This window comes from Coregonus lavaretus, assembly GCF_964263955.1.
Source record: "Coregonus lavaretus genome assembly, chromosome: 2".
Classification (NCBI taxonomy): domain Eukaryota; kingdom Metazoa; phylum Chordata; class Actinopteri; order Salmoniformes; family Salmonidae; genus Coregonus; species Coregonus lavaretus.
This window is the reverse complement of record NC_139989.1, coordinates 59594440-59604440: the sequence shown is the minus strand read 5'-3', so window position 1 is coordinate 59604440 and position 10001 is coordinate 59594440. Positions and strand designations below refer to the sequence as shown.

The following is a 10001-nucleotide window of genomic DNA, read 5'->3' as shown; positions in this document are numbered from 1 at the left end:
TTTATACTGTAACATTTATAATGAACGCTCTTCCGGATTCAGCGACTAGAAGTGCATGATCTGGAATGTAACCTAGAGATTTCTTGTCCACGCCCACTCTACTGCAAGGCTGATGCAACTGGTTGTACACAGCTTACAGAGCCCACCCATAACTGCACATGAAATCCATGCTGCCACCGTCATTGGTTAAACGTTTAGCGACTCTCTCATTCTATTGGTCACTTTGTATGACATTATCACAGTCTGTTTGGCGTGGAAACCACGTTAAAACTGCTACTCTGTTGAATTATATGTTTGGAGGCAACATTGGAAAAGGAAACATTTGATACATTCGAAGCAACATCCGTAAGTTTGATTCGTCTGTCAAATATTTAGGCTACTTCGTTGCGGGCAGCTGTCGCCAGTGCTTCAACTGTGTCATAACTGCATGTGTTGTGATTCAATTTTTTATCAGGAAGTACTGTTTACTATAAATGCTACATATTCTTTGTAGTTTACACAAGGCAGGTAATGTGAATTGCATATGCCTGTGTGTCTCTTGATATTACCAGTGGCCTTTACCTTCACAGTAACAACAGAAACTTCAGAATGAGCGTGGGGTTCATCGGAGCGGGTCAATTGGCCCATGCCTTGGTGAAAGGATTCAGTGCTGCAGGTAACCAGCTGAGCATTGCTTTGAGTAGCTGGCAGATCCGACCCGTTTGCTTAGAGCTGCACTAGGGTCGTTCAGCATTACTGTGTATATTAAGACGCCGCAGAGCTGGAGCGAGATATCGGCCGGAAAACATACCTCAATGCAGAAACGCATTTTTACTCCGAATTGGCTCATTATCCCAACTCTTACACTGAGAAGATTGAAGGACTGCTAAAAAACTAGCAGTCGTTCAATGTTCTCTGTGTAACCGTTGGGATAACAGGACAATTCGGAGTACAGCGCATTTCTCATCCCTGGATTGAGGTATGTTTCAGAGCCATATCTCCGCAGTGTCTTAATATACACAGGAATGCTGTCCGACCCTAGTGCAGCTGTAAGCAAGCGGGTAGGATCTGCAGGCTATGCTTTGAGGAGCATGAGCCATTCTATATTGCCATATGAAGTTTGAACCTCCCTATTAATGTATTGTATATTTACGTGCTTTAAATGTATTCTGTGTTAACTCCTTCAGTACCCTGCTGAAAGAAACAGCATAGACCAGCATAAATGTTTAGCTGGTCTGATGCTGGTCAAGCTGGTCTGACCAGCATGGTATAGCTAGTTTTGCTGGTTGATCAGCATGGTCTGGCTGGCTAAGCTGATCGGACCAGCATAGTCTAGCTGGTTATGCTGGTTTACCAGCATGGTCTAAATGTTTTTGCTGGTGACCAGCCTTCGCTGTGTTTCATGCTGGTCCAGCATGGTCTTGGTCAAGCTGATCTGACCACACCAATCCAAGGATATTCTAGTTTTTATTTCTATTCATTTTTGGTCTATGCTGGTCTATGCTGGTTTTTTTAAGCAGGGTATTCTGCTTGATTTTCCACTCTCCCATCCCTGCAGGTGTCATTGCCACCCAGAGGATCACTGCCAGCTCCCCAGACACAGATCTTCCCACAGTGTCAGGACTGCGGGTGAGTAGAATGGATCAGTCATTGGGGTGCGCTGGATGTTTGTGGGAATAAGCTTCCTCAGTTACAGCATATCTATAACCATCTCCCATCGGCTACACTCAAATGAAATCCCACACACACGAGACAGACAGGGGGGGGGGGGGGGGGAAGAGATCAATTTGTTAATTTTGGCTGTGCTCGTCTACGCAGAAAATGGGTGTCAATCTCACAACCAGCAACAAGGAGGTGGTGAACAAGAGTGACGTCCTGTTCCTGGCTGTTAAACCACACATCATCCCCTTCGTGTTGGATGAGATTGGACCGGACATCGAGGACCGCCACCTCATCGTGTCCTGTGCAGCGGGCGTCACCATCAGCTCCATTGAGAAGGTCAGTTTGAAGTCCAATGAAAGTCGACTTTAGCTAGAGCTTTCTCTCTCTACTGATTTACAGATCTTTAGAAAAACGTTTTGCAATAGAAAACGTAAGAGTGACAAAAATACAAAATCAGGATAGATTCATACTGTGAAATCCAATTAAAGTTGACTTTAGCTAGTGCTTTCTCTCTCGCTTTCTCTCTTTCCTCAGTACTGAACTACGGATCTGGGTCGTGTTCATTAGCACACAGAACAGAATGTTTTGCAATATGTTTATTTCTTATTGGACAAGTACAATCTTATGATTGGTGCCTATTGAACAAGCCCCTGATATGATTGGATAGGTGAAAGCATTCTGGTGGAATCCTGCTTTGAAATCAGTTGTTCCATCCTGTCAGATCAATGAAGCTACAGCCCTCTGATATAGCCTAACCCGATACTTCCAGTTCTGGTCACAGACTGACTGACTTCCCCTCTCCCTGGGATAATCTAAATAGCATTTTCTTGATTCCTCTCCTCCTCAACCCATTGGATGAGGTCAGAAGTCCCTCTCCTCTCCCTGGGAGAATCTCAATTGAAGGAGGCGAGAGGACGCAAGAAATCAATGAAATGCATTGAGATTCTCTCCCTGCCCCCTCAGTCACTACCGTGCTCTGGTCTCACATAGCCCTAGGGCATAGCAACTTAAGGCTGCTACAACATGAATCACCATTCCATTCTGTTCCCGCTGAAAATACCTCAGCCCTCTGTTGTGATACTGGGATAGGTGCCACACACTGCAATCTGATGAACAGTCATGCTCTCTCACAAGAGACTGACAAATAGAGAATCAGGATAGATTCATACTGTGCTATTTGAGATAACCAGACCACAAAACGGCAAAATCAAGCTTTTTGTCATGAAAGAATGGTCTTGGGTCGAAACATTGCGCAATAAAACTTGGGAAGCATTCAACTGTTTGTGTGGGTATCTTATCTTTCTATATTGTCTTTTAATTTTGTACCCTGCACCTGCAAGTTACTGGATGTCCCTAATACACTACTTCTAAACTAAAACCTACCTTCAATACCGTAGTTCCGTAGCTCAGTTGTATTTGTCGATAACTTAACCCTTGTCTTAGTGACATTTACATTACATTACATTTCAGTCCATTAGCAGACACTCTTATCCAGAGCAGCTTCCAGTCAGTGTGCATTTAACAGGTGATAGGTAAAAACAACTATGAGCTGTAATTCTACAGTAGCAAGTTGACTTTGAAAAGATCAAAGAAGAGACTAGACTTCTGGTGGAAGGAAAGGTTTTTTAATGCAGAGCTTTGGGTTACAAGTGGTCATGTGAAAAAGCCTAGGCCAATGGCAAGGTGGCTAAAAATGCATGGCACAAAAGACACAAAGGCAAATTATTATTCTGAGTGTCGACATTATATAGTCATTTTGAATGATGTGTACATGCATCGTTACAGACGTTGGTTGATATGAACCTGATACAACTTTAAATTGAACAATGGTAACAGTGAGATATCTGCTACTTTGGGTACATAGAGTGAAATTCAGCAGTTTGAGACCGTTCAAGGTTGGATTGTCACAAGCTGAGGCCTCTTGAGAGTTCTGTATCCTGTGTGATCTGGGGCACAGAGAATGATGGAAAACACTTCTACCTTTAGAACATTTTTGTTGTGGGAGTAATTAGGCAGGTAATTCATGATATGATTGTAAGCAAAGATGTGTGAGGATATATCTGGATCATCACACCACCACATATCACAGTCATTGTAAGTAAAAAAAACATATTCAAAAAGGAGGTTTCACTGCAAAGACCGTTTTTCATGTTTCTATCAAGTAATACCTCTGAAATCTGTCTTCTCCCCTTGACCATTGCAGAAGCTGCTCCAGTACCGCCCGTTCCCCAAGGTGATGCGATGTATGACCAACACCCCGGTGGTGGTTCGGGAGGGAGCCACGGTCTACGCCACGGGTACCCATGCCAAGCTGGAGGACGGGAGGCTGCTGGAGCAGCTGATGGCCAGCGTGGGCTACTGCACGGAGGTGGAGGAGGACCTCATCGATGCCGTCACCGGACTCAGTGGCAGTGGACCCGCCTATGTGAGTGGCTATGTTGTAGTTTGTATTTTACATTGACTATCACAAAAGCTCTGATGAAGGCCAAGAGGCCGACATGTAAGCTTGAATAAACTGTGATACAGTACGAGCAGGAGTAGTGTGCAGGTTTCTCTTTTATTTTAAGATACCACATTATCCCCACGCACCTGCAACAAGATAACTCTGATGTGCTTTTTTGAATTGTGCTTTGCATGTCTGCCACTGTTACTGAGGTGGTTCAGTAAACCCCGCTTGTGGGATGACTGACCTCTCCTGACACCAGAAGACTAGCTCCCCGAGCTAATGCCTAGGCTAGCCCAGTGGGCTAGAACCATACCTTTGGGTTGTAAAACTCTTTTAGCTAATTATTTTCTTGATCGACCATGGAAATAATGGGTTATAAGAACTGGACCTTGCCTAGCCACTAGGAGAAGGCCTACTATGCCTGCTTAAACAACTGGCTGGCTAGTGATTTCTGTTAACTCTTTTCTCTATTGTATAATCCCCAGAGCCCATTTGAACTATGTGTTTATACATGTGATGAGTGTGCATATGATCAGTGCGTGTTTGTCTTTGTTTGTCTACCTATAGGCATTTACAGCTGTGGAAGCGCTTGCTGACGGTGGGGTGAAAATGGGTCTGCCCAGGAGACTGGCTATACGGCTTGGAGCACAGGCCCTGCTGGTGAGAACATCATCTACATGCATTATTTATGAACATCTAGCCCTGGAATTAGTCTTGGTACCAATCTCTGTAACATTACACTCCTTGTACTCTGTGTCATATGCCAAAGAGACTGGTCTTTCTTCAAATATGAACATTCTATCATTAATGAGCTTGAGGAGATCAGAGGATTTTATCCTGATTCGATAACTCCCACAGCTATCGTTGGCAAATGACACAGAGTACAATGAGGGGAATGTAAACGCTGAACAGAGACTAGCAACCAGGCAAGCCCTGAATCTGTCAGAAATGTCTTTTGAGGACTGCTTGTGACTGTTGTTTTTATTATACAACAGATTTTGATCCGGAAACATTTTTAAAGAAATCTATTGTATCTGAGAAAAAACATGGAGAATTCTTCTCTTGAGTTTGACAATATAACCATGAGCCATGCAAACGTTTGCTTGACTGTAGAGTGTACCGAATTGAAGCAACCTTGGTATACCTAGCGACCTCGTCAATGGGTTCAGATCTCTAGGTGTTACGGTTAAGATGTATTACTGTCGCTCACAGGGACCCGGGTTCCAGTTCCCGGTTGAGGCTACCCCCAAATTCACCACAGTAGGTTTATGTCTCTATTTTGTCTTTCCCATAGGGAGCAGCCAAAATGCTGTTGGACTCGGAGCAGCACCCTGGCCAGCTGAAGGACAACGTTTGCTCCCCAGGGGGCGCCACCATTCACGCCCTGCATGTCATGGAGAGTGGGGGCTTCCGCGCCCTGCTCATCAACGCTGTAGAGGCCTCCTGCATCAGGACCAGGTAGGCTGGGTGCCGCTTTACAGAGGGACATTTTCCCAGACCCAGATCAAGCCTAATCCTGGACTAAAAAGTACTTCCAATGGAAAATCTCCATAGAAAATGCTTTTTAGTCAAGGACTAGGCTCAATCTGTGTCCTGGAAATCAAACCGGAATGTGCAGCTAGAAATCCCCTATCGTGAACAATAAAGAAGTATGTCAAAGGTATGTGTTACATTTCTCCTGCAACATTCAATATGTTGGATCTTTGTGGATAAGCCCTGGCCGGTGGTATGGTGAGGACAGTAGGTCTTTAACAAAATGTGGCTTTTCGATATAACCACATAATACTGATGTAGCACTGATGTCAGTTAGGCTATGGGCCGGTTTCCCGAACCCAGATTCAGCCAGCCTACCAGCGCTTTCATTGGAGATTCTCCATTGAGTGTGCTTTTAGTCCAGGACTGGTCTAAATCTGGGTTCAGGAAACCAGACCTATATGTCTTGTGTAAAAGTAATGCCTGTGCCATAGTCCTCTGTTGTATGGCTGGATGCTATTGTTTAGACAGCAGAGGGTGCTAGATGCATATGTCTGAACTTTTGTAACTAACGGATAGTAGACACACACCATAAGCAAAGTCCCATCTCTTTTAAATAATGTGGCTCAAACGGGAGTGTCTGTGTGTGAATATTTTACTTGAGGTCTCTGGATAACAGCCTCTGTTAAAATACTTGTTTCTTTCAATCAGGGAACTCCAGTTCTTGGCTGACCAGGAGAAGATCTCCCCTGCGGCCATCAAGAAGACTACACTGGACAAGGTTCTGCAGCAGCCAGGGGTGGGAACAGGGGTGGGCGTCCGGACGGGATCTGGGATCAGCCTGTTCAACAGCAGCAACCCCAGGCACAAGAAGTGATTGAACTGAGTGGCTCTGATCACAGAACGGGTGTATTCATATTAGTGCACTGCACACCATAGCAAAACATTTTGTAACTGCAAACATTTCGCAACGAAAACGAGTTTCATATTGGACAAGTTCAGGTAGTTCCTCCCTGTTTCGGTCCGTTTGCATCCTAGTGAACATGCCCCAGATGGAGAGATCAATGAGACCCTCAAAATAATGAAACACTACTGAACGTAGTATTTCGACCCTAAAAATTGTTATTATCGTTATAGCATGCCAGCTGAGAGGAGGAAGATGAGCATACATGGCAGCTTCATAAACGTTTAAAGGATAAACTTAGAGCAGCAATAGAGGATGTAGGGTGAAGAGACACTTCTCCTGGTCTCCGTTCCTCCCATATTCACTGACTATAAACATCTGGACAGGTGAAAGCAAGTTCCTAATAGGCATTATGGCTTTCACCTGTCCAGTGTTTTCATATCAGTGCAGATGAAGGAGAAGAGAGGTAGGAGGAGACCGGGGAAGAAGACGCCACTAGACAGTTAAGATGGACCCACATGGTGATGAGCAACAGGTCACAATTCCTTTACATTTCAGTCGTTTAGCAGACGCTCTTATCTTATCCAGAGCGACTTACAGGAGCAATTATGGTCAAGTGCCTTGCTCAAGGGCACACTGATTTTTCACCTAGTCGGTTCGGGGATTCCAACCAGCGATCTTTCGGTTACGGTCCGAACGTTCTTCACCACTAGGCTACCTGCCGTCCACTCCCTTTCAGTAAACGGTGTAGAAACAGAGGCGGATGTGGAGTTGCACGTCTTATAAATGTGCTTAGCTATCTATATCTTCTGTTTCATAGAATGTGTGCCTATATGTACCGCTAGACAGATTAGTAGATCATACATTTACAGTCTTACTGGAAGTATTTTGGTCTGTCTTTAAACATCAAAGGTCCCTGTTCTGTTGTTTATCTCTTCATTTTCTGGCTATTTTCTTTGCTTGATTGAGAGATTATATTACAGCTTTAGCATGTTAATAGTTTTTACCTGACTCGGTGGAAAGTACTTCGTTTTTCAGTTTGTAGAAGCAGCAACACCGTGTTTAGACACACACACACACACACACACACACACACACACAACAAAATGGAAATTCTATTGAACCTTTCTTTATCCAGGTTTGTCTTGTTGAGATGTATATTTTTAAAAGAGACTTGTTCAAGAAGGCAGCAGTCATTAATGTTACTAAAGTTACACACATATATATATACATACTGAACAAAAATATAAATGCAACATGCAACAATTTCAAAGATTTTACTGAGTTGCAGTTCATGAGGAAATCAGTCAATTGAAATAAATTCATTAGGCCCTAATCTATGGATTTCACATGACTGGGAATACAGATATGCATCTGTTGGTCACAGCTACCTTTAAAAAAATGGGACTCACAATGGGCCTCAGGATCTCGTCATGGTATTTTTGTACTTTGAAATTGCCATCGATAAAATGTAATTGTGTTCGTTGTCTGTAGCTTATGCCTGTCCATACCATAACCCCACCGCCACCATGGGGTACTCTGTTCACGTCAGCAAACCGCTCGCCCACACAACGCCATACACATGGTCTGTTGTTGTGAGGCGGGTTGGATGTACTGCCAAATTCTCTAAAACGACGGTAGAGGAAAATAACATTCAATTCTCTGGCAACAGCTCTGGTGGACATTCCTGCAGTCAGCATACCAATTGCAAGCTCCCTCAACTTGAGACATCTGTGGCATTGTATTGTATGACAAAACCGTACATTTTAGAGTGGTCTTTTATTGTCCCCAGCACAAGGTGCAGCTGTGTAATGATCATGCTGTTTAATCAGCTTCTTGATATGCCACACTTATGGAGGGATTATCTTGGCAAAGGAGAAATGCTCACTAACAGGGATGTAAACAAATTTCTGGGATCTTTTATTTCAGCTCATAAAACATGGGACTAAAACTTGACATGTTGCGTTTATATTTTTGTTCAGTGTAGATACATATTTGACTGGCATATTATTGTGTTACAAGGTGGAAGTGGTACTATTAGGCCTATACAAAATGGAATACATGAATATGCTGAACGTGTAAGAGTTTATAGATTTTTGGAACAAAATGTGTAAAGTCTAGATCTGTTTTATTAAGCAAAGAAAGCATTTGTAAACATTTCCAAAGCTTTTATGATTTATTAAATATTTGAACAGATATTGTCTGGTCTTTTTTTCTGCAGCCTGTATCCATATACAGTGGGGGAAAAAAGTATTTAGTCAGCCACCAATTGTGCAAGTTCTCCCACTTAAAAAGATGAGAGAGGCCTGTAATTTTCATCATAGGTACACGTCAACTATGACACAAAATGAGAGAGAAAAAAATCCAGAAAATCACATTGTAGGATTTTTAATGAATTTATTTGCAAAATATGGTGGAAAATAAGTATTTGGTCAATAACAAAAGTTTCTCAATACTTTGTTATATACCCTTTGTTGGCAATGACACAGGTCAAAAGTTTTCTGTAAGTCTTCACAAGGTTTTCACACACTGTTGCTGGTATTTTGGCCCATTCCTCCATGCAGATCTCCTCTAGAGCAGTGATGTTTTGGGGCTACACAGACTTTCAACTCCCTCCAAAGATTTTCTATGGGGTTGAGATCTGGAGACTGGCTAGGCCACTCCAGGACCTTGAAATGCTTCTTACGAAGCCACTCCTTCGTTGCCCGGGCGGTGTGTTTGGGATCATTGTCATGCTGAAAGACCCAGCCACGTTTCATCTTCAATGCCCTTGCTGATGGAAGGAGGTTTTCACTCAAAATCTCACGATACATGGCCCCATTCATTCTTTCCTTTACACGGATCAGTCGTCCTGAAAAACAGCCCCAAAGCATGATGTTTCCACCCCCATGCTTCACAGTAGGTATGGTGTTCTTTGGATGCAACTCAGCATTCTTTGTCCTCCAAACACGACGAGTTGAGTTTTTACCAAAAAGTTATATTTTGGTTTCATCTGACCATATGACATTCTCCCAATCCTCTTCTGGATCATCCAAATGCACTCTAGCAAACTTCAGACGGGCCTGGACATGTACTGGCTTAAGCAGGGGGACACGTCTGGCACTGCAGGATTTGAGTCCCTGGCGGCGTAGTGTGTTACTGATGGTAGGCTTTGTTACTTTGGTCCCAGCTCTCTGCAGGTCATTCACTAGGTCCCCCCGTGTGGTTCTGGGATTTTTGCTCACCGTTCTTGTGATCATTTTGACCCCACGGGGTGAGATCTTGCGTGGAGCCCCAGATCGAGGGAGATTATCAGTGGTCTTGTATGTCTTCCATTTCCTAATAATTGCTCCCACAGTTGATTTCTTCAAACCAAGCTGCTTACCTATTGCAGATTCAGTCTTCCCAGCCTGGTGCAGGTCTACAATTTTGTTTCTGGTGTCCTTTGACAGCTCTTTGGTCTTGGCCATAGTGGAGTTTGGAGTGTGACTGTTTGAGGTTGTGGACAGGTGTCTTTTATACTGATAAGTCATTACCATCATGGTACATATTTTTGAG

At 43.5% G+C, this 10001-nt stretch overlaps 1 protein-coding gene across 2 annotated transcripts; it reads left to right on the top strand.

The window, feature by feature from the left end:
* Window positions 1-211: 211 nt before the first annotated feature.
* On the top strand, window positions 212-8660 carry LOC311144626 (pyrroline-5-carboxylate reductase 1, mitochondrial-like). 2 transcript variants are annotated; one of them, XM_084180671.1, is made up of 8 exons: window positions 212-345; window positions 570-655; window positions 1538-1608; window positions 1798-1977; window positions 3845-4066; window positions 4655-4747; window positions 5382-5545; window positions 6272-8660. In XM_084180671.1, exons 2-8 carry the CDS (start codon window positions 589-591, stop codon window positions 6435-6437), a joined length of 963 nt encoding a protein of 320 aa, XP_084036797.1. In that variant the 5' UTR covers window positions 212-345; window positions 570-588; the 3' UTR covers window positions 6438-8660. The 2 variants fall into 2 exon arrangements, with proteins under 2 accessions (XP_084036797.1, XP_084036798.1); XM_084180672.1 differs by having other exon boundaries at window positions 311-345; window positions 552-655.
* Window positions 8661-10001: the final 1341 nt, after the last annotated feature.

Excerpts from the sequence above, each read along its gene's own strand:
- LOC311144626 (XM_084180671.1), top strand. The coding sequence starts at position 589 with ATGAGCGTGGGGTTCATCGGAGCGGGTCAATTGGCCCATGCCTTGGTG. Across the intron at positions 656-1,537 it reads GAAAGGATTCAGTGCTGCAG|GTGTCATTGCCACCCAGAGG; the intron begins GTAACCAGCTGA and ends CCATCCCTGCAG. Across the intron at positions 4,748-5,381 it reads TTGGAGCACAGGCCCTGCTG|GGAGCAGCCAAAATGCTGTT; the intron begins GTGAGAACATCA and ends TCTTTCCCATAG.